The 23,011-nt window shown below is 36.7% G+C and overlaps 1 protein-coding gene across 1 annotated transcript in view; it reads left to right on the forward strand.

Annotated features, from left to right (window-relative positions):
- The window catches only part of ACTR3 (actin related protein 3), a 65,664-nt gene extending 57,977 nt beyond the window's left edge, over positions 1 to 7,687 (forward strand). The window contains exons 9-12 of the mRNA XM_058715476.1: positions 1,273 to 1,365; positions 1,570 to 1,695; positions 4,792 to 4,875; positions 6,462 to 7,687. Coding sequence (XP_058571459.1) covers positions 1,273 to 1,365; positions 1,570 to 1,695; positions 4,792 to 4,875; positions 6,462 to 6,557 — 399 coding nt within the window. The 3' untranslated portion in view covers positions 6,558 to 7,687. The remainder of the gene's footprint in view (positions 1 to 1,272; positions 1,366 to 1,569; positions 1,696 to 4,791; positions 4,876 to 6,461) is intronic.
- Positions 7,688 to 23,011: the final 15,324 nt, after the last annotated feature.

The following is a 23,011-nucleotide window of genomic DNA, read 5'->3' on the forward strand; positions in this document are numbered from 1 at the left end:
TCATACTGAGATTTTAAGAAATAAAGTATTACAAAAAGAGTACCTTCCCTTCCTCAGACCTTTTCCTTTCTCTGTTTGGTTTCCATCCTTGCTTTTTCTCCTGAGGGTGGTTGTCATAAATTTAGTGTATATCCAGTTCATGTTTTTTAACTGTGCATGTATTCACAAAAACATATATTAAAAAAAAATTTTTTTTTTATGTTTATTTTTGAGAGAGAGAGCATGAGCAGGGGAGGGGCAGAGAGATGGGGAGAGAGAGAATCCCAAGCAGGCTCTGTGCTCTCAATCCAGAGCCCAATGTGGGGCTCGAATTCAGGAACTGTGAGATCATGACCTGAGCTGAAGTTGGTTGCTCAACTGACTGAGCCACTCGGGCACCCCCAAAATAAACATTTTTAAAAGATTTACATATATGTAATCATTCAAATTTTTTTGAAGTTAGCTTCTTAAAAATTGAGTTTTGCTTTTGAGTGTCAGCTATTTGGAAATAGTTTGTGGTATATCATCATATAAATACACAGTTTATTCTCATTATTCACAGTAGATGCTCTATAAAGTTGCTGTGAACATCGAATTAGTGAAAACTAAAATCATTGTTCGTAGGGGAAATACAAGGTTAGGTCCTGTGAGCTTTAGGTTACATTTTTTGTCAACTGAACATATAACCTTGTTTTATTATATATTTTCCATCATTAGCATTGAGCCCACGGCCAACAGCCCTGTAACTCATGCTTGAATGAAGCTTACCAACACTGTATTTTCTCCATAACACACGTCACAGCCTTCTCAAGCTTAGGAATAGTAGATAGCACTTTGCCACTACTGTGGTTGGAGACCCTTTTAAACAGCAAAATCACCCACAAAAATGTGGAAACTGTGACACTACATACATCGTGAAAAGGCCACTTATAGTATAAAAGGTGAAATGAGAAGACTGAGCATTTCCTTGTTTGCCTTCAACTATAAATGTGTCATTCAATTCAGATTTTTGCAGCTCTGCTCATGTGCGTGTCCACAGATTTTTATCAGTTCATAGTGTATGTGCAGCTTTACATTTTTACTGTTCTGATGGTTGTGAAATGGTGTATATCATCATTATTACAATTTGACTTCTGAAATCTCTGATTTCAGTGTCTTTAGTTTTGAATTAGAGACCAGAATTTATGATTTATAAAAATTCTTTTGTTTTTGAACTGAAAACATGCTTTTTTATTGTGATATTTAAGTCAGTACTAACCTAATCTCTATCGTATATCCACCTTTACTTTTCAGTTTGCTAATCCAGACTTTACTCAACCTATCTCAGAAGTTGTAGATGAAGTAATTCAGAATTGCCCTATTGATGTCAGACGTCCTCTCTACAAGGTCAGTATTTAGAGCAAAATTACTGTTCAAGGCCATACTTTTAAAAACTTCTTAAATTTCTGGTCTGTTCTTGAATATTAAATTAAAAAACCTCTCTTCAAAAGGCTCTGATAGGATTTTAGTATTGTTTCTTATGTCTTTAAAAATGTTCTTTTTCCTTTTAAATAAAAGTCAATACTTATTTATTTTTCTCCACCAATGTAGAATATTGTCCTCTCTGGAGGTTCAACCATGTTCAGGGACTTTGGACGTCGCTTACAAAGAGATTTGAAAAGAACTGTAGATGCCAGGCTGAAACTAAGTGAGGAATTGAGTGGTGGCAGATTGAAGGTTGGTTTTCTCAGTTATTGGTGGGAGGGTAGGGGCTTTCTTGATTCTTATAATGGTGATGGGAAATGTCTGCCAATTTTTGCTTTAATTTAGGAAAATAAGAGGCCTCTATCAGGCATTCTAATGGAAAGTGGTTAATATTACACATTCATGTCCATGATATTCTTGGTCATTTTTATACCTACATTTCTGGAAAGTATTCTTAGTCAGTGTAAGCAACATTTTTTCATACCTCTCTCACGGATAACATATTATATAGAACAGATATCTTGCATACTCCAGGGATAATATTCCTTAGGGAATCTACACAATTTTAAATTCTCCAATAGTAGTACAATAAAGCTGAGATGAGAGAGAAGCTGATGTTGTGGGGTCAAGCCTGCTTATACAGACTGACCCTACCCACCCCTATCCCCCATAGCAGCTCATAGTGTAAAATCACACTGGTGGCAGAAATAACTTTTCTTTTGCATGTCCTGGATTTTGGGTTCACTGTCAAAATCAAAATTAATTTTAAATTTTCAGATGTCAGCTTTCTATATTCATGAGACAGATTTTCAGTAAATGTTATGTTTCATCCTTATTCATTGTAGACTATTGATACAAAACATTGATTTAGAGGATATGTTGCTAAGTAAAAATACATTTTATTCAACTTGGGAAATTATTAAGAATGAGGGCTTCATCTGAGATTACTAATCATTTAAAATTACTTAAAAGTAAAACACAATCCTCTAGAGTTTGCTGCTTGTTTAGAAATTGCATGACAGCTGTTTTCACCCCCTAAATTTTGGTTATCTTAGACCTGTCCCTTGGACTGCAGAATAAAATATGTTTAAGTAGTTGTTTAGTTTGTAATGACTCAGAGACATGAAATGAAAATAGAAATGCTATTTTTGAGTGTAGTATTTTAATAAAGTAAAAATTTAACATTTTTAGGTTGCTCGTACATTCAAAATAAGAAATGAGATATTTTTTCCCCTCAGTGATGTCAACTGTATTGACACTAATGATACAGTAAAAAATAATGTTTACTGGAGGACTCTGCCTCTCTTTTTCTTTTATATGATATTTTTATGGACTTTCATAACATTTTTATATATCTATATCTAAATCTGGCTTTATTCCCTTTCAATCTGTAATTTTTAATGGCAACTAAAATAGTTTTAACAGCAACAAAATAAGCCATTTTTTATGACCTGTAAGTTTGTAAATTTTTTATTTTGAAATAATTTCATACTTAGAGAAAAGTTACAAAACTTAGTGGAAGGAATTCCGATAAATCGTTCACCTAGATTCCCCAAATGTTAGCATTTTATATTTGCTTTATTCTATACCTATAAATATATGTACATATGCATATATACACACATTTTTCTGAATTGAGAGTGAGTTGGAAATATAATGGTCCATCACCCCTAAATGTTTTAGTGTATGTTCCCAAACAATACATTACAGTTGTAAAAATCACACAAGTAAGCTTGATATAATATATAATTTAGTTATAGACCCGATTCAGGTTTCAACAGTTCTTCCATTATTGTCCTTTATAGCAAAAGAAAAAACTTCTGGTCTAGAACCCAATCCAGAATCACATGTTTGAAATAATTATTATGTCCTTTCAATCTGGAACAAGTACTCAGTCTTATTTGTCTTTTTTAACCTTAACGTTTTTGAAGAATACAGGCCATTTATTTTGCAGGATGTTTCTCAATTTGGGATTGTCAATTGGGGATATTTCCTCATGATAAGTTAGGTTCAGATCAGGTACTTTTGGCAGTAATACCACAGAAATGATGTTGTATCCTTTTTAGTGCATTGTATCACTGAACACATGGTATAAGTTGTCCCAGATGTTAATTTTGATCAGTTGGTTAATGAAGTTGTGTTTGTTAGGTTTCTCTGTGAAGTTATTTTTCTTTATATTTAATAAGAATATTATGGAAAGATAGTTTCAGACTATGCAGCTATCCTGGTTTTTATCAAACTTTCAGCCCTGGTTTTAACATCCATTTTTCTTTTCTGAAATAGTTATCGTTGTGGTAGTTGCCAGCTGGTATTCTGTACATTCTAGTCATTCCATCTGTGTTTTTTAAGTCTCATTTTACTGTAAGGAAGAGTTTTTCCTTCTCATTCATTTATTCATTCTTTCATTCATTCATTCAGTAATACCTCTGTGAAAACCTGATTTCTCTTATTATATAATTTAATATCATTGTGATATAATATCAACATATCATTATTACTATTAATATCTTTAATTTTGATGCTCAGATTTCTCAGATTTGGCCAGTAGGAGCCCTTACAGATGGCTTTTTGTCCTTTTGATGCATCTCTAGTATTCTTTTGGTGCTTTGTTACTCCTTGACACAGCAGAATAATTCAGGTTCTTCTCTTCCTTTCTGTTCCTTTTTGTGCAAAATGCTATTAAGCAACCAAGTTGTGGATACTAGTTATGTTTATTGTTACTGAGGGTCACCACTTCAGGCCTTGGTGTACAGAACTAGGATGTGTTTGTGTGTACGTGCGTGCGTTCGCTTGCGCGCATGCACACACACACAATCTATATCTAGTTTTGTATCTATATAAATTTAAAACTCTGAATGCATACCGATACTGCCAGTTCCAGAATACCAGAAGTTCAATCTAGCCTTCTTCTCTTCCATATTTGTAATGTTGTGTTTTCTGACAGTGAGAATCTTGGCTTCCGTTACCTACAATATATTTATGTTTTTGCTCGAATCTGGAATATGTATATAGTACTTTCAGAATTGTTAATCCATACTATTGTGAGAAATATATTAACTGGAATTCAACAGTTAATTTTTATCTTAAGCCAGAAGGCGCAGTCATAATACTGTGTTCACAATTGGGTTAGTCGCTTTCGCCACTTCAGAGTGGTTGTTTTTTTTTCTTTTAAAAATTAGCTTAATTTGTTTCTGTCGTGTTTTCTTTTGCTTTATGTGCATCCTCTTAGAGTATTATTTTTGAATATCTGAAACATTATATTTTAGTCTATATACATTTAAATTTACATAATACAGAAATCGTTACTTGAATTTATTTCTCGAACTGCTCTTGCTGTTTCATTTTTAGCCAAAACCTATTGATGTACAAGTCATTACACACCACATGCAGCGATACGCAGTTTGGTTTGGAGGATCGATGCTGGCTTCCACGGTGAGATAAAGCTTACATTTAAAATGTGATTTTTCAGATGGGAGAATTCACCAGTACTGACATAATTAAAAATATTTTCTAACGTTTAGTATTTATTTTGAGAGATTGAGAGTGTGTGTGCAAGTGGAGGAGGGGCAGACAGGCAGAGAAGGAGAGAGAGAGAATCCCACATAGCCTCCCTGCTGTCAGCGCAGGGCTGGACACAGGTCTCCATCTCACAGACCATGAGCCGGTATCAAGAGTCAGATGCTTAACCGACTGAGCCACACAAGCACCCCAGGACTTACACAGTTCAGAAGAACGAAGGAAATTTCTTTAAATTGTATTTGTATATTGCATGAGCAGGTTTTAAAATCGGATGTCTCTCTCTATATAGACATACTATATATATATATATATATATATATATATATATATACACACACACACACATATATATGTGTGTGTGTATATATATATAGTATTTTAAAAAGTAGAAGTCCTTTGGATTTTATTTTTTGCTCGCTAGACATTTTTTTAGAATGAGCATTTATGGTGTTAAAATTTATCTGTAGGGAAAATTCTTTTAACCTTGTGATAATACAGATATCAGAAGGTCATTGTTTTTTCTGTGTAGATATTTAAAAGCATTAAGATCATTGCATAGGAAATATGACGTTCAAAACTTAGTGGAAGGAATTGTTCTAAGAGCTCTCTCCCCAAACCAAAACATCTTAAAATCCCTTCAAAAGATAATTTAACATCATTAGTCTATTAAATATTGGTGCTTTATCCTGTAGCACAGAGTATTAAATAAAATGAAGAAGCTTTAATCTGAATTACTGAATATCATACATGCTTGGATTTTTAAAACCATTTAAAATGAAGAGGTACATACTATTCCTTAATTTTAGTCATCTTCATTTGTGCCATATAACCTATTTGAGTTTGTAAGTGTGCCCTTTGAGAAAGGAGTTAACAGAGAGAGAGAGACTCTGTCTATACCTTGAGTAAGGAAAGCAAGTTGATCTAGAAGTTTTTGTATATGACTACTAGGAGTTTACCTATATTTTAGATTTAATGCTGCTCTTTTAGATTACAATGGGGGAAAGCCTCAGCAGAATAGTCTGGGCTTTTGAGAATCCACCTTCCAGTCTTCAGAATTTCAAAATCATGCTAAGGTAGGGGGAGATGTGTGTTAGGACATGTGTTGTTTAATGCTACTTTTCATTTCTGATAAAGAATTACAACTGATGTTGTCACAGTTGCTAGAAATTTTAAGCTTTGTTCACATATGGAGGTGGGCTAATAAAAATTTTAGATTTAACAAGTCTATTTTATTAAAAAAATTTTTTTCAATGTTTATTTTTGAGAGAGAGCTTGAGCATGGGCAGGGGAGGGGCAGAGAGAGAGGAAGACCCAGAATCTGAAACAGGCTCCAGGCTGTCAGCACAGAGCCTGACACGGGACTTGAACTCACGGACAGCGAGATCATGACCTGAGCCAAAGTCGGACACTTAACCACAAGGCACCACACAGATCTCTTTTAAGCATATTGAAAGGTGGTACGTTTTTGACCTTTGTAAAATACATGTTTTTGTTTTCAGCCTGAGTTCTACCAAGTGTGCCACACCAAAAAGGATTACGAAGAAATTGGACCTAGCATTTGTCGTCACAATCCAGTGTTTGGAGTCATGTCGTAAAATTGATTTCATAATTATTGGGGTTAGGGAGGTGGGGAAGAAATAATCTTTCTGATTACCTGTTTTGTCTGGATGGCTGGTTTTGAGGTTTTAAACCTGACTTGGAGTAAGAAGACCAAACATAATTATACAGGATATTTTAATAAGTATATCAACATGCGAATGTAGAGGAGAGCCAAAATAATTATGTGTTTTTCTTTAGACTGAATATTTGAATCTTATGTGTAACAAAAAGAAGTGGGTTTTAGTTCTTTCTGTGCCCTGATATTTTGTATATTATTGAATTATCCAAGATTCGATGGGATTTATCGGTATGTAGATAGCTCTATAATGCTTGAGTTGTGCACTTCTAAGTGTGCAATGCAAGAGCTTGTTTATATTTCATACTTTTTATACTTTGAGGAAAAAAAAGTCAAAGAAAAACTAGTATTTGAGGAAAAACAAGTGACCAAGTAAAGGATAAATTAAAAAAGCCTCATGAGACTTGGCGCATACACACACTTATGGGATTCCAGTTATTACAAATGGCTTCCACCCCCCTGTACCCCCACAGTGGTTTTCTTTGCAAGTGCTTTTGGAACTAAGAAGCTAGTATCTTGGATTAACTGATGCCTGCTAGTGCTTTCTGATTACTCGAATTCTGTTTCTTGCTTTAAAGGAAAAGTAAAGACAAGATTGTTGGACCAGTAATGCAGTTCTGTAGTGTCATTTCTTATTAAAAATGAATAATTTGATTACCAAAATTGGTATATTTAAAGCCTAACACCATTCTAATAAAGGCACAGATTTCTTTTTAATACTTGTTTCAAGCTCTTTAATCTCTTTATAAGTTAACTAATCTATTTTCTTCAAACCTCTGCAATAGTTCTTTAAAATCACAACAGTTGGTTAGCAAGCTGACTTTTTTATGTGCTCTGAACAAATAATTGTGAAATTTTAATATGTTGAGTGCTTTCATTTTGATAACTGGATCTCCATTTGATATTTTCATTTGTATAACTCATTTGCAGTCTGAATATTTTTTTAGTGCCAGTCCCTGACATATCATGGAAAGTTAATTTTCTTTGCATTTTAAAATATCTGGATCATGAAGAAAAAGTGATAAAATAAATTAAAACTGAATTACCTTTTCTAATGGTTTTTTTTTTTTTTTTAGGAGCAGTGTCATTCTACTTTGTGTTTATGTATCTTATATGATTTCTGTTTCTGTTGGAATAGTGGGATTCATTGAAATCTCTCTAATGTGTATGGCAGAAAATATCTTGTGAACTTGAAATTTTACCAGTTATTTATAGAAGAATAAAATGGAAAATGTTTTATAGGCTTTTTAAAACGTCAGCATCAATGTCAGTGAACACTTAAACTTCATTATCCATGAGAATAACACATAGGATTAGTATACTTCTGTCTAAAAGTTAAAGAGCAGTTAAAGTGTCTTTGTTGTTTGTATTTACTATAAAGATAGAATTGGGGAGTAAACTTTAGGTTTTATTTACAGTGAAGCTGGATACTTAAATTAATCATTTTATATGAATCTTTGAATATGGGAGTAAAGAACAAAATGTTGCCCTCCAATAGTAATAGTATGAGTATCAAAGATCTTTTTGAAAGTAGTCCATGAACATGTAAAAAAAAAAACTATTCAAACAGTACCAAAGAGTAGATAGTGAAAGTATATTTATTTTCCACCACAGCTTTTCTGACTTTCTCATTACAGTTAGAAATGTCTTTATGTCCTTGCAATTTTCTGCATATAGAAAGGAGTATAGCTCCCTTATGTTAACACAAATAGGAGTTTGCTACATACACTATTCTTCGTTTGCTTTTTCAAAGATCTTTTGATACAGAGCTAAAATGGTAAACATCAAAAGATTTCATCTTCCTGATCCATTAGCATTGCTTTAAATATCTTTTCCACCTAGTATTGTTGAAGAGTGAATGAGTAAGCTCAAATCACATTTATAAAGCCACAGATTACAGTCTCACTCATATAAAGATGTCAACGGTTTGATACAAAAATGTGAAGGTCAAGAATTTTTCTTTAAACTTACATGTATTTAGGCACACAAGAAGACTCAAACCTTTCTTATGTTTCCTGATATCCCCTTTGCACTGCTTTTATAGGACTGAGCTATGTTATGATAGCTTATTTCTTTACATCTTATTTCTTTACATCTGTCCTATCACTGTGTATCATTTTTCAGTTTATAGCATGTTTGGTTGTATATGTGTAGAGGCTGGCCAAGATGAATTCACATCTGTGACACTGATTTGATGTCAGCTACATGAGCATGGTACATTGGAAAAACACCAGACTAAGGCCAGTGACTGAAATTTTTATTCTGGTTCTACAAATTGATGATACAACTCCTTCGACTTCGATTTTTTGTTGTTATTGTTAAAACATAGAAGATATATTTGTGTAATCTTAGATAAATTCCTTGAACTTTCTAGACCTTAATTTACATATGAGGGTGGTATGGTATCTGGATTAACAGTGCAGTTTTTATGAGTTGTGAGAATTGGTTTATTTGTGTTAGTAAGGGTGTATTCTAATGTCTCCTTTTTAGTAGGCAGGGCATTGCTCGATTGGGAAATATTAATGGACAGAAATAAAATAGATGACGGTTATCTAACTTGCCTACTCTTCAGGAAGCCGGGTTTTTCAGCCTGATCCTTACACATTAGTACATGGCATATACTACAAGTAACCACCTTCTTCTGATTGTCTTGCTTTTTGATAGCAGATACAGCAGTTGTCTATCAAGTCCACCAGTAGTTTGCTTTCAAAGCTACTTGAACAAGTGGATATAACTGTCCTTGCAGTTATTTGTAGAAATATCTTCAGAAATAATAATATATATAGGGATAATAAGCTATTATGTTCTTTATTCTCTACTTAATTTCTGCAGAGAAGCCCTAGAAGATATATCTATATAAATAGAAACCTCCTTCATTCAGATAACCATAAAGATGGTACCAGAGTACTTTGTAATATTATTGATGAAATTATTTGTAGTATCAAAAGGTATTTGTGGTATTGTAAAGAGTGTTGTTGTTCCACTAAATATCGGACTAATCTGTCAGTGATCAAGTCCCATGTATTTCTGCTTTTCCTACCAGCACTGCTTTGACTCCTCTGCCCCTCTAACTGCCAGATGTAATTCATCAGCACCATGCCTGAGTGCCTCTGAGAGCCCTCTGCAATCTCTTTAGCTGTTAGCACCTAGATTCCCAATATAGCTTAATGTCCCTAAATGTATTACCTAAAATACATGCAAACCAAATATGTACAAACTCTTGGGGTAAAACCTTCTACTCTGTGCTGTAGAACATATTCACCGTAGTAGCACGTAGCCAGTATACATGGTCACAGGCAGAGTTGTCAACGAGAAGTTCTGGCGAACTTTCCACAGCAAATCCTGAAAATAAATACTTTGTTTTTGTAATTAGGTCCGTATCATATCTAAGCTTATCTTAAGAATTTTAGATCTGCTGGAGGGTCTGGAGACTTGAGTGAAAAGGGATTTCTAGTCACTGTTGATGACTCTTCAATACTGCTCATCCCTCTTCAGTATTTGTTTTTCAGCATACCAGAACCTTCATTACAATGTGCTTGGTCTTGATAGAATCTTAACAAAAATAAATTAAAATCTGTGGTTGTTCCTGGTATTTTCTATGCCATAACCCAGTGTAACTGATGTATTTAGAAGTTGGAAGCTGAAATTCAGTAACACCTATTCGAATTCAGAATTGTATTAACATTGCTCCCATGTATGCAGCAGCAGTAAAAAGAAAAAAAGAAGGTACAAAAATAGAGATGAATGCGTGACTTAGAAAAAAATGGCAACTGGAAAAAAAACCTGAAAGAAAAAACTGAGAAAATTAAAAATTAGAAAAATTTTGTTTTGTTATTTTGATTTTGCAAATGATTTATCCTTATTGCTTTCTAGTGGTCTGTCACTTTTGGTGACTTTTATACATTACACTAAAACTAAGGTGCTGAATTGAAATGGTTTCACTATTATTCAAACACTACAACTCATTTATACTGCCCGTGTTGTATGAAGGCATCAAGTTTTGGGCCTTCAATCCCAGAGGTATTTCTTGAGTATATACCATGATTCAGTCACTGTGCTTGATGATGAATAAAACATTCTGTTCTGAGCTCAAAAGCTAGTGTAGTGAACTCATTCACAGAGGAGTGAAGTTTCAAAAATGTCTTATGAAGCTCAGAATTCTTCTTCGCATAGATGATGGTGGTTGTGGTGGTTGTTTTGAGGGAAAAAAACTCTGCTAAGTACAGAGTTACAACTCTGTAACTAAGTTATGTTACAACGTGTGTCTGTGGTTTAAAATTAGTCTTTTATGTGTGCCTAAAATTCTTACTCAAAATAATGAAAAATGTTACATCCAACAATAGTTGAAGAAAGTAATTACACAATAAGATCAGTCATATTCATTTGGTATTTCTAGTGCCTTACATATTACCTGGCACATAGTAGTAGTTCAGTAAATGTGTTTGATAGATGGCTAGATGCATGAATAAAATCCATTTTTCATTTTGAAATGAAAGCTTTGAATTACTTGTGTACACAATTTTTGGTCCTTTAAAAATATCCAGATTTATCAATAAAGTAAAACAATAATTACATTTTCTTTTCCACTAGTTTTTATCTTAAACTGTGATAATTCTATGTAAAACAGTGGAGGATTAATTAAATGATCATAAATTTTCTGAAGTGAATCTTCAGTAGTTCTTTAACTAGGTTTTTTGTAATTTTTAGATCTCCGTAGTGTAAATGATTGTACACTCTAAATCTGAGCATTGTACAATGCTAAATGAAATGCCTTGAAATGTTTTGTGCCATTGAACATCAGCACTAGAAACCCTACTAATTTCTCGCTGTGGCTTTTGTTGATCAGTTTTGATTCCCTCTGATCCAAATCCCATTCTGAGACAGTTTAGAGAAGATGACTTAAAATCTCCTCCATTTTCAATGAATAAGAATCATTGGTACAGTAGACTGTTAATCTTTCTTGCAGGCTTATTAGAAAGTTGATACTGGAATTGGGAGTACATCCTTTCTTTTATTGAGAGTACATGGTGTCTTTCACAAACAAATTCTTAAGAATCCACTGTTCAGAGGGTGGGGCAATAAGAAAATATGAGATGTATGTTTTGGTGCAATAATGCTTAGTTGGGATATCATGTACCTTTACAAGGTGACTACAGAGCAGTTCTATTAGAATAGACTGATTTCTCTTTCCCAAGACCTTGAATGATGAGGAAGATTTTGGTAGATAGAGTAGGTAGGGAAAATATTTTAGGTATGGAAGAAAGGGCCTGAGTAACAATTAGTGATTGTGGGGAGGGGTGAATGTGTTGTGGCTGTAAGCAAATTGGAAATAGTGGATAAAAGTATTGGAGGATGTGTGCTGTCCTCACACATGGACTGAAAAACTTAAAAATGGATGCAGTTAAGGTTGAGATCACATATGCAAATAACTAACATCAGTAACGTGGAATTTTCAGAGTTTGGTCTAGTCCAAATCACATTTTACCATTGTAAGTGACTTGGCAAAGACCACATAGTTAGGGACAGAATAGGACTTCTAATGATTCTTTTTCTGTTATATTTATACCGAATAGCGTATTGTTTATTAAATATTCACAAGATTTATTTGGCAATATTGCTTAGCCTCTGTGACCCATTTAATTGAGAGAGGTGATACCTTTTCGTGCTAGATGCTGCTCATGAGAGGGAGGTATCAAATGACCTTAAATACGTCTACCAAGTCATGCATGATGTCCTTAGTTACCAGGCTGAAGTGCTCAGTTAATAACAAGAGCCTAAAACTCAGCAAGTCTGTTGGAGACTGAATTGGATGTTATGAGGAAATGAACTCTTTAAAAAGAGAACGAAAAGAAAGAGACCTCTCTGTATGTAGAACAACCATTGGGATATTAAGCTGTCCCAGTCTAGGCGTATTTAAGCTCTTGCACATTTTGGCACTGTCTCTCCAAATTGGCTAAATTTATGTACCTATTTGCAGATCTCATACTGAAAGTGAAACTTGCCAGTGACATAATTGGATTTTTATGAATTAGAAAGTACCTGAACTGGTTTTAAAGACTGGTAAAGCATTTTTAGTCTACAAATAAAAGTGAACTTTGTGATAGTGTTATGAAATACATTCTTGGCATGTGGCAAGTGCTCAAATATTTGTTGAATAAAGTTATCTGGATTGAAAAAGATTTGTGGAAATGGTGTTTCTGATCCTACCACGGTTTTAGCCCAGTAATTAATACAGGCGGGATACAGGCGGGATGATAACCTATTTTTGTTGTTATTGTTTATTTATTTTGGGAGAGTGCGCACATGCATGAGCCAGGGAAGGGCAAGGAGAGAGGGAGAGAGAGAATCCCAATCAGGCTATGCACTGTCAGTGCAGAGGCCAACACAGGGCTCTAACACATAAACTGAGAGATCATGACCTGAGCCGAAATCAAGAGATGGACTTGGAAATGACTGAGCCACGCAGGTGCTCCAATACCTGTTTTTAAAATAGATCACTTTTGGAAGAAATTAAAATTCTACATATCCATTTATAGCTACATATAGTCTTTTAAAAATTCATCCTTTTCAAGGTGGTCCATTGAAAAGTGGTTCTGCCCTTATATGTTTATTATGTTTTCATAAACCCAAGATCAAGGATCTGCTAATGATTTCACATTTGGGTACATTTAAATTGTATGTTTGTGGATTCACCTGCCACTAATATATCTCAAAAGTTATTTGAACAGTACGTTATTTTTCTACCTGTTTCTCCTTCTTCACCTTTATAAATGGAAAGTTACAACTTTATGGACATTATTCTTTAGGGCACTTGAAGCATGAATAAAATGGTTTTAAGTACCCCCCCCCCCCCCAAGGATAAGGAAGTGACTTCTTAAACTCCCAAGTAGAAGACTTTTTATTCAGGCATTAGCATTTCAGTATTCTTGAAATTGAAGTGACTACTTGTCTTTGACCCCTTTGACAAAGAAGACAACTTATTTTTTTTCAGGGACTTCTAACAAAAGATGGAGAGAGAGGCAGATGTGGTTTTTGAATTTTGAGTCTCAGTCCATCCACTAGATGTCTCTTTTCTCCTATCATCCATAAAGAATATGTTTCAGTTAAATTTGCTGCTGTCAAAAGCAAGTTGGATCTGAGTTATGGAAATAATACATCTCATGTTCCCATTTAAAGTATGCTGTTTTCAGCAACATAGCCATGCCTTCAATAAAAACAAAGAGGCAACTTAGGCTGTGACAGTAATTCACAGTGGAATTTATTTATTGAGTATCAATTCAGAACTTCCTATATGCTAAAAAATGTTGAAGATATGGGGATATAATAGCAAAACAGACAGGGTTTTTGCCTCTTGGAACTTTAAAAGAATGTTCAAGCCACAGCAACATATTAAAATTTCAATATGAGAACCATCATTTATGTTCTTGTGTTAAGGAAAGCCAGAAAAAGTAGAGGATTGGGTAACATTTTAAGCTTTTTTTCATGCTTAAAGTTCAGTGTTTAATACTACTTGCTAGTTAGTGTTCTTCATGTTTCTTTAAGGTTAGACTTTGTGCAGTTTCTCTCTAGTGATATGGGTTATTGAAAAAATGTAAAGGTTGATTGCAGAGTCAGCAAAGAAATGTTCCTTTACTATTAAGGTACATGGACATAATTGCCTTTAATTCATCATGCAGATTTTAGATGCCCATCAACTAAATGTCCTACACTTTCCTATTAATATACAGTGTAAATGAAAATTCTTATCTGGAAAAAAAAGCTCAAAAACAACCTTTTGCAACATGTGATCTAGAACTCCACCAGTGGTGTGTTTTACATGTATCAAACTGAACCTTAGGTAATATAGTAGCATAGATTGGCTTAGCTGCTTGCTCTTCCTATTTTAGCATAGAACTAACCATAGGCAACCTGATCCTGAAATACTTGAACTTGAGCATGGGAGAGGATTGTGATTTTGCTTTTGTATTCCAAAATACATTAACTAAGAATATTCCTTCCTCTGTTCTACATTCTAATAACATATTGGTTATTTCCTATAGAAAATCTCAATGACTTTTTTTTCCCCTAACTAATGAACATCTTAACATTTACAACAAGAACTGAGGATTTATGGTATTCTGTGACCCAGTAATTGTGTACTCAGGGTTTCCTGTGTTCTTGGCTAGATCATGGCTCATTCCCAAGACACTTTTCCTGCTTAAGCCCATTTTGGTGTCAAAAATGAGCAACATAACAATAGCAGAAGGAAGTGATTAAAGTTTAAGTGGATGCAGGACATTTTAGCCTAAGTAGTAAAGAAATAAACTGAAGTTCTACTTTGTCAAAGAAGCAGGCATTTTTCTTTTCTCTCTGTGCTAATATGTTCTAGAGCCTCCTCATAAACCTCAAAATGGACTCAGCACAAGCCTAAAGCTAACTCTGAAAGAATCTCCCCCCACCCCTGCCCCAAGGCTTTTGTAAGTTTGGGGGATGGTGCTTCCGACTGAGATCAAAGCTGCCTTAGGTTAAATACAAATGTTTTGAAAAAGGGAATAAATGTCCATGTACTGTTTGACAGTGCATAAGTATTTTAAATCGCCTTGAGTTACTTTGGAGTGCAGGAGCTTTCAGATTACACCTGGCAGGGGACCCCTGACCCTAAGACAGAGCTGTGGTAATACATGTGTCATGTTGCTCCTTGTCTCAAAAGGAATGAAAACAAAGCAGTCTTTTATAGGGAGGGGCATTGCTGACATTTGTCACCCCTGCTGCCTCTGAACGTGTGTCTTACGTGTCCACTCTGAGCTGAACGTCTTTTCTCCCAGATAGGGCTGATCCCCAGGACGTGGAAGAACACTCAGTAAGGAATACTTTTTAAGAATGGTTTCCTTTTGGTAATCTCAATGTTGACTGATGAACTCTTGCTTTCCATTTAGTGCAAAGCAGAACTGCTTTATCAGATGGGAATGAATTCTTGTGTTCACCAAATCCTAGTTAAGTTTACCCTAAAATTACTAAGTGCACAGAGAGATTCCAGTGCCATTTCTTTAGGTCTCGTGAACAACAGCTTTTTGTACTGGTTGCTCTCTGGTTTTCACGCGCCAGCCAGTTTACAAACAACTTGCAGTGTGTTAGCATTTCATGATGAGAGGAAGTGGGAAGTGTTCCTATGACACAAAAGCCCTTTACTTGAGGGATACTTTGGGGTTAAGAACAGTTTTCCACTCCAAATGGTTCCATTATGTTCTCTATAATGGGTGTGATTGTTTAATGATGACATATTTGAACTGAGATGATTGAACAGGCTTTACTTGAGCAAATAAAAACTTGACAGGCTATGCCTTTTTAAGCAATTTTGTAGGCCTAGGGCAGGATAAGATGGAAAAGGCTGATTACTACCGCCGTTCATAAAAAGAGCAAAATCTGAAAGATGCAGATTTGAAAGTATACAGTTCATGTAGCAGAAGGCTAACCCTCTGCCTGGCTGATTTCTTTTGCAAGTTCCCTTTGTAAGTGCAACTTTGCTGAATGTGTTCCTATTGAAATCTTGTTAAAATAAATGTTTCTTCCAGCTCAGGAATGATGGTCTGCCTTCAGTTTTGCAAGTGGGAAGATCTTTTTGTTGTAGAAGAGCTTCCTAATCTGCCACTTGACCTGGCCTGATCTTAGTTTTGCTTGGACCTGATGTGCCCTCATTGATGAAGTTGAAATATTGCTCTTGCTGCTATTGGTAATCAGATTAAGTCCAGAAAATATTTTTGAGCACTCACCGCATAAGAGACACTGCTAGACCTTGATGTATTTATAGTCTAGCTTGGAGAAAGCTCTGAACGTAAGTAACCAAAATGCAGGACAGTGTGTTTCGAGTTGTTGTGGAGGTGAGAAAGTAGAAATTAGATCAGACTAAGAAAATATAAATCTGCCCTGCCCTTCCTTCATCAGACACAGTTAAAGCCAGCTGCAGTTAACAGGAAAAAATATTTCACCCAAGGACATTCTGCAGCTGTAACGTGTCAGAACAACTCCTTTGCAGTGACTACTGCTTTCTTAACTCAGAGGAACTTTGTTCTCTAAAATCAGACCATCAGAAATTTTGCTATTTGACATAATTTACTTTGACCCAGAGTAGTTGCCTCAATTTCCATGAGGTGCAGAGCTTCAGACAAGGGGTTTTGGGAGACAGCATTCCACATCTAAACTTTAGTTTCCAAGGGTATAGGACCCTGGGTCCACTTTGCAGTCCAGACCTGATATTCAGCCCTCTACACACAGCCCTGCTTTGCTCTGAACCTATTGCCATGCTAATTTATTTGAATTTCACCATACCCCAAATCTTGTAAGTTCCACCTTTCCTCCAGACTATTGATTTGCTCCTGAGGTCGTAGGCTGATTGAGCTAAGCTAGGACAGAAGCGCATTCAAAGTGTAAAGCACAATAGAACCCAGAAATTTACATACTTTTTTTTTTTTTTTAATCTTAGCATGGGAGAGGGGTAGAGAGAATCTCAAGCAGGCTCCATGCTCACCTGGGAGCCTGACATGGGACTCAGTCCCACAACTGTGAGATCATGACTTGAGCCAAAATCAAGAGTAGGATGCTAAACTGAGCCATTCAGGTGCCCCCAGAACCTAATTTTAACTGAGTGTTCAGGAACACTTAGAAGGCAGTTGCATTAATGATTTATTAGGTGTCACTAACAGTTTATTTGGTATTACAGATACGGCAACTTCTTTCTGACATTTCCATTAATTTTTTTTTTTCATTTTGGCAACTCAATCTAGCATTAAATACATGTATGTGTGTGTGTAATATATTTACATAATATATACATACATTCCTGTGACCTTTTCACATTTATGGTTTTGTATGTAGATTCTTCCACAAAAGTGGTATCTCTTGTTGGCAGGTGGAGTCTGGCAGCTTAAAATTTCTTCCGTGTTTTCTTAATGTCTTGGCTGTTGTGCTTCCAGTAGATGTTCAATAAATACTTTCCACAGTGAATCAAGGTAGCTTTGTGTCTTCGCTCTTTCTTTGATACTTTCCCTAAGTTTGAAACCAGCATAATGTGGTATCTTCCTCATCACAATTCCACCTCTGCCTTATAAAGTACAAATTACCCTCAGGCAATGAGGCGCTGAGCAATTGAAGGTTTTTATAGCTCCATTTGTCTGCAGTCCCCAAATGCCAATGGATAGATGTGTTTGTCAGAGTGCGTGGTAAGTGCAAGTAAGCCCCCCATTAGCAGCATCATTAGAGATGAAATAGATGCACAGGAACTCAAAGAGGTGATACGTCGTCAGACACTGCTCTGAGGAAGTACAGACTATCATTTGCAGAAGGAAATGCACAATTCCTCATCTCAACTTGATTTCTTTTTCAATCCTTTGTGTATTTACCTCTGTTCATCCACCACTTGAGTTGAGGCAGAATGAAATAAACCATTAATTAATAATAGCTCAGGAAAACAGTGAAGACATTAATAGATCTAAATATACCAGCCTCGAGAGAGCAATCTCAGTTTACCAAAGTGCCTTCACCGTGGGCCTTGCCCTTCATGTAGAGGATGGATGGAGAAAGTGGTGTCTCCCAGTGGCTGAAAAGGGGCCTGTGTTTTTGATCAACCTATTCCTGTACTCGGAGCATTTTTGCCCATCTTTCTGCTGTGTCCTGGGGTGTGGAGACCCTGTCCTCAGGTGGTCTCTTGTGGGTGACAGATAATGTAGCATTTTCAGGTTTCATATCCAGACAGTCAAATCCAGCAACAGAAGAGACCTGTCTTCCTGGGTGGTCATTTTTAAGAGAAAGGAAAGTTTCCTGCAAGCCTTTCAGAAGAGCTCTCCTTAGGTCTCTGTCATCAGAATTCCAACATGTGTCCATCCTAAGTAGAATTGATTTCAATGACTGGCTTAGTGGGGGACAGAGTGGAGGAGTGTGACTTACTGAAACAACAAATCCAGCTCTTTGGAAGGAGGCTGTGTGTGTCCGTGCTGGATTGTTGGATACACAACCAACCATGTCTGCTACAGTCAGAGCAGAGCAGGGATTCAAACCCAGTCTGTCTCATCCCAAAGGCTGCGTTTGTGTGTTAGTCCCCAAACACACGTGCACGAGGGTTTCCTGTTTGTGGCTGTTAGGAAAAACATGACTGGAACAAATCTCAGTTTTTGAGAGATTTGTGCTTATAATTATATTTGGGTTGCATAAATATTAAAATGTGTTCACTTGCTCTGAACATTAGCCAAGTAGTGTGTGGAACTGCTGTAGTCTGGAGTGTGGCCTCCTCCTAGCAACAGGACAACAGCCTTTAAAACAATTCCTCTGACTGGTGTTAGTCTTACAGTGTCCCTCTTACTTTCTCCTTACCAAGAAGTGGTGGCTACAGAGTCTGGGAAGAAAGATTAAGGAGGCCCTTGAATTTCAGGCTAAGGGATATACACTGTTTTTGTTTTTTTGGGTTTTTTTTCCCCTCCAAGGAATATAGATAGAATCATGGAAGACTTTCAGGAGAAGACGTGACCCTGACTGTGATTTAGGAAGATTAATCTGTCAGAGTGAATAAGAAGAATTGAGAGAAATAGCATAGGTCTTTACATTTGCAGGAGGTCTGACCCTCAATCCACCAAGTCTGGTGTGCTGGAAATGCCCATTTGTTTATTTTCTTCAGGTTGAATTTCCAGTTTTGTTCTGCTGGGTTGATAGGAAATTCAGTATGAGCTATTTCCTGCCTTCTCAAGGATGCGCCAGAATCTGGGAAGATTACTATGTAACTGGTAAGCTTGGGAAGGACCCCGGATCTCCATTCCATTATGGTCTCACTGACATCTTTGAAGACTGGTAGCCTTCTCTGGCTTAAGAGCATGCAAAGCTTTGTTAAATCTGGGACCCTTGTCGCCCAAGGTCTAGGTTCCCCAAAGACACCAGATAGTGATCTGTAAGTGGTGTTTCCTCTTCAGGGTGCTGCCATCAGTACTGCTCCCATCACTGTCTGACCTCTTTTTTAAAAGTTGGCATTCAGTGAAATTTGTAGACCTTATGTGTAGAGCTTGATGTGTTTGGTTAATTGGAATACCCATATAACCACATCCCATTGAAGGTCTAGGACTTTTCTGTCACACCAGAAAGTTCCCTCATGTCCCCTTCCAAGCAACCTTCTCCTTACCCCGAGGCACCTACTCTGCTGAGTTCTACCCCCATAGATTAGTGTGCCTGTTCTAGAACTTCACATAAATAGAATCCTACTGCAGCTTTTTTCACTCAACATTTTATCTGTGAGACTCATCATGTTGTGTATGTCAATTTTCATTCCTTTTTTGTTGCGGAAGAGTATTTCACTTTTTTTTAATATAAAATTTATTGTCAAATTGATTTCCATACAACACCCAGTGCTCATCCCAAAAGGTGCCCTCCTCAATGCCCATCACCCACCACCCCGCCCTCCCACCCCTCATCAACCCTCAGTTTGTTCTCAGTTTTTAAGAGTCTCTTACGCTTTGGCTGTCTCCCTCTCTAACCTCTTTTTTCTTTTTTTTCTTCCCCTCCCCCCATGGACTTTTGTTAAGTTTCTCAGGATCCACATAAGAGTGATAACATATGGTATCTGTCTTTGTATGACTTATTTCACTTAACATAACATTCCAGTTCCATCCATGTTGCTACAAAAGGCCATATTTCATTCTTTCTCATTGCCACGTAGTATTCCATTGCGTATATAAACCACAATTTCTTTATCCATTCATCAGTTGATGGACATTTAGGCTCTTTACATAATTTGGCTATTGTTGAGAGTGCTGCTATAAACATTGGAGTACAAGTGTCCCTATGCATCAGCACTCCTGTATCCCTTGGGTAAATTCCTACTTTAATTCCAGTGCTACTGCTGGGTCATAGGGTAGGTCTATTTTTAATTTTTTGAGGAAGCTCCACACTTTTCCAGAGTGGCTGCACCAGTTTGCATTCCCACCAACAGTGCAAGAGGGTTCCCGTTTCTCCACATCCTCTCCAGCATCTATAGTCTCCTGTTTTGTTCATTTTGGCCACTCTGGTGTGAGGTGATAGCTGAGTGTGGTTTTGATTTGTGTTTCCCTGATGAGGAGCAATGTTGAGCATCTTTTCACGTGCCTGTTGGCCATCTGGATGTCTTCTTTAGAGAAATGTGTGTTCATGTTTTCTGCCCATTTCTTCACTGGATTATTTGTTTTTCAGGTGTGGAGTTTGGTGAGCTCTTTACAGATTTTGGATACTAGCCCTTTGTCCGATATGTCATTTGCAAATATCTTTTCCCATTTCGTCAATTGCCTTTTAGTTTTGTTGATTGTTTCCTTTGCTGTGCAGAAGTTTTCTTATTTTCATGAGGTCCCAATAGTTCATTTTTGCTTTTAATTCCCTTGCCCTTGGGGATATGTCAAGGAAGAAATTGCTGCAGCTGAGGTCAGAGAGGTTTTTTCCTACTTTCTCCTCTAGGGTTTTGATGGTTTCCTGTCTCACATTCAGGTCCTTTATCCATTTTGAGTTTGTTTTTGTGAATGGTGTAAGAAAGTGGTCTAGTTTTATCCTTCTGCATGTTGCTGTCCAGTTCTCCCAGCACCATTTGTTAAAGAGACTGTCTTTTTTTCCATTGGATATTCTTTCCTGCTTTGTCAAAGATTAGTTGGCCATATGTTTGTGTGTCTAGTTCTGGGGTTTCTATTCGATTCCATTGGTCTATGTGTCTGTTTTTGTGCCAATACCATGCTGTCTTGATGATTACAGCTTTGTAGTAGAGGCTAAAGTCTGGGATTTGATGCCTCCTGCTTTGGTCTTCTTCAAAATTACTTTGGCTATTCGGGGCCTTTTGTGGTTCCATATGAATTTTAGGATTGCTTGTTCTAGCTTCGAGAAGAATGCTGGTGCAGTTTTGATTGGGATTGCATTGAATGTGTACATTGCTTTGGGTAGTATTGACATTTTAACAGTATTTATTCTTCCAATCCATGAGCATGGAATGTTTTTCCATTTCTTTATATCTTCTTCAGTTTCCTTCATAAGCTTTCTATAGTTTTCAGCATACAGATCTTTTACATCTTTGGTTAAGTTTATTCTTAGGTATTTTATGGTTCTTGGTGCAATTGTGAATGGGATCAGTTTCTTTATTTGTCTTTCTGTTGCTTCATTATTAGTGTATAAGAATGCAACTGAATTCTGTACATTGATTTTGTATCCTGCGACTTTGCTGAATTCATGTATCAGTTCTAGCAGACTTTTGGTGGAGTCTATTGGATTTTCCATGTATAATATGTCATCTGCAAAAAGTGAAAGCTTAACTTCTAAATATTTTACTTCTTTTATTTGTTTATTTTTTAAGTCTTTCCCTGTCTCTCCTCTTTCTTTAAAAGCATCTCCTCCTTCCCCATGTTGCTTTCAAGGGCATTACGAGTTTTCTCTAATAAAAGCCAGATAATCTCTCACTAGAGGCAAGAATGCACCAAGTATTCAGTGATGAATCTTCATGGGATAGAGGACAGAAAGGCAACACAAAAACACATAGGTTAATATTCCAACAAATTAGCCTGCCACCTAGTCATCCCCAGAAGAGGCGATGAGGGTCTGAGTTTGAATGGAACATGGAAACAGGATGGAGAAAGCTGGTGTGGAGGCAGCATCCATGGAGATTGGTACCTCATGAGACCTGGAAGGACAGGGCTGAGCAGTTTAGCCTGGGTGACCAACATGACCGGTTTGAGGATAAGGATGGGTGTTGGTGCCAATAGCAGAGATAGGAGTAGAACAGGTCTAGGATGGAAAATGGTGAGTTAGTTTGGTACCTGTTGATTTTGAAGAGGATATGGAAGATAACAATGGAACTGCCTAGGAGGTGGGTGAAAGTAGAGATCTCTAGCTCAATAGCACCTTCAGGACTGAGGGTGAATGAAGATCAAGGAGGTGAGTGTTGAAATCTGAACCAGGAAAGTTTAAGGAGATAAATAGCAAGAACAGAGCTTTAGAGGATGCCATGCAGAGGGCTCAAGGAAGAGGAGTCAAAGGGAGAAGGAGTCATGGCAAAGGTATTAGGGCGAGAATGTAGGGAAATGGAGGGTCTTGGGAACCAGGAGAACAAAGGAGAGGGAAATAGCTGGCAGAAATGCCAAAGCTGTAGATAGCTGACCAATATGAAGATGGCATTATTGGTCATTAAATTTCCCGACTGGAAGCTCACTGCTGGCTTTTGAAGGGCCACCTTAAGAAGAAAAATGGCCACGGGTGGGGCGCCTGGCTGGCTCAATCAGTTAAGTGTCTGACTTAGGCTCAGGTCATGATCTCACTGTTCATGAGTTTGAGCCCCATGTTGGGCTCACTGCTGTAAGTGAAGAGCCTGCTTCAGATCCTCTGTTTCCCGCTCCCTCTGCCCCTACACCACCA

This window comes from Neofelis nebulosa, chromosome 2, assembly GCF_028018385.1.
Source record: "Neofelis nebulosa isolate mNeoNeb1 chromosome 2, mNeoNeb1.pri, whole genome shotgun sequence".
In the NCBI taxonomy this organism is placed as follows: Eukaryota; Metazoa; Chordata; class Mammalia; order Carnivora; family Felidae; genus Neofelis; species Neofelis nebulosa.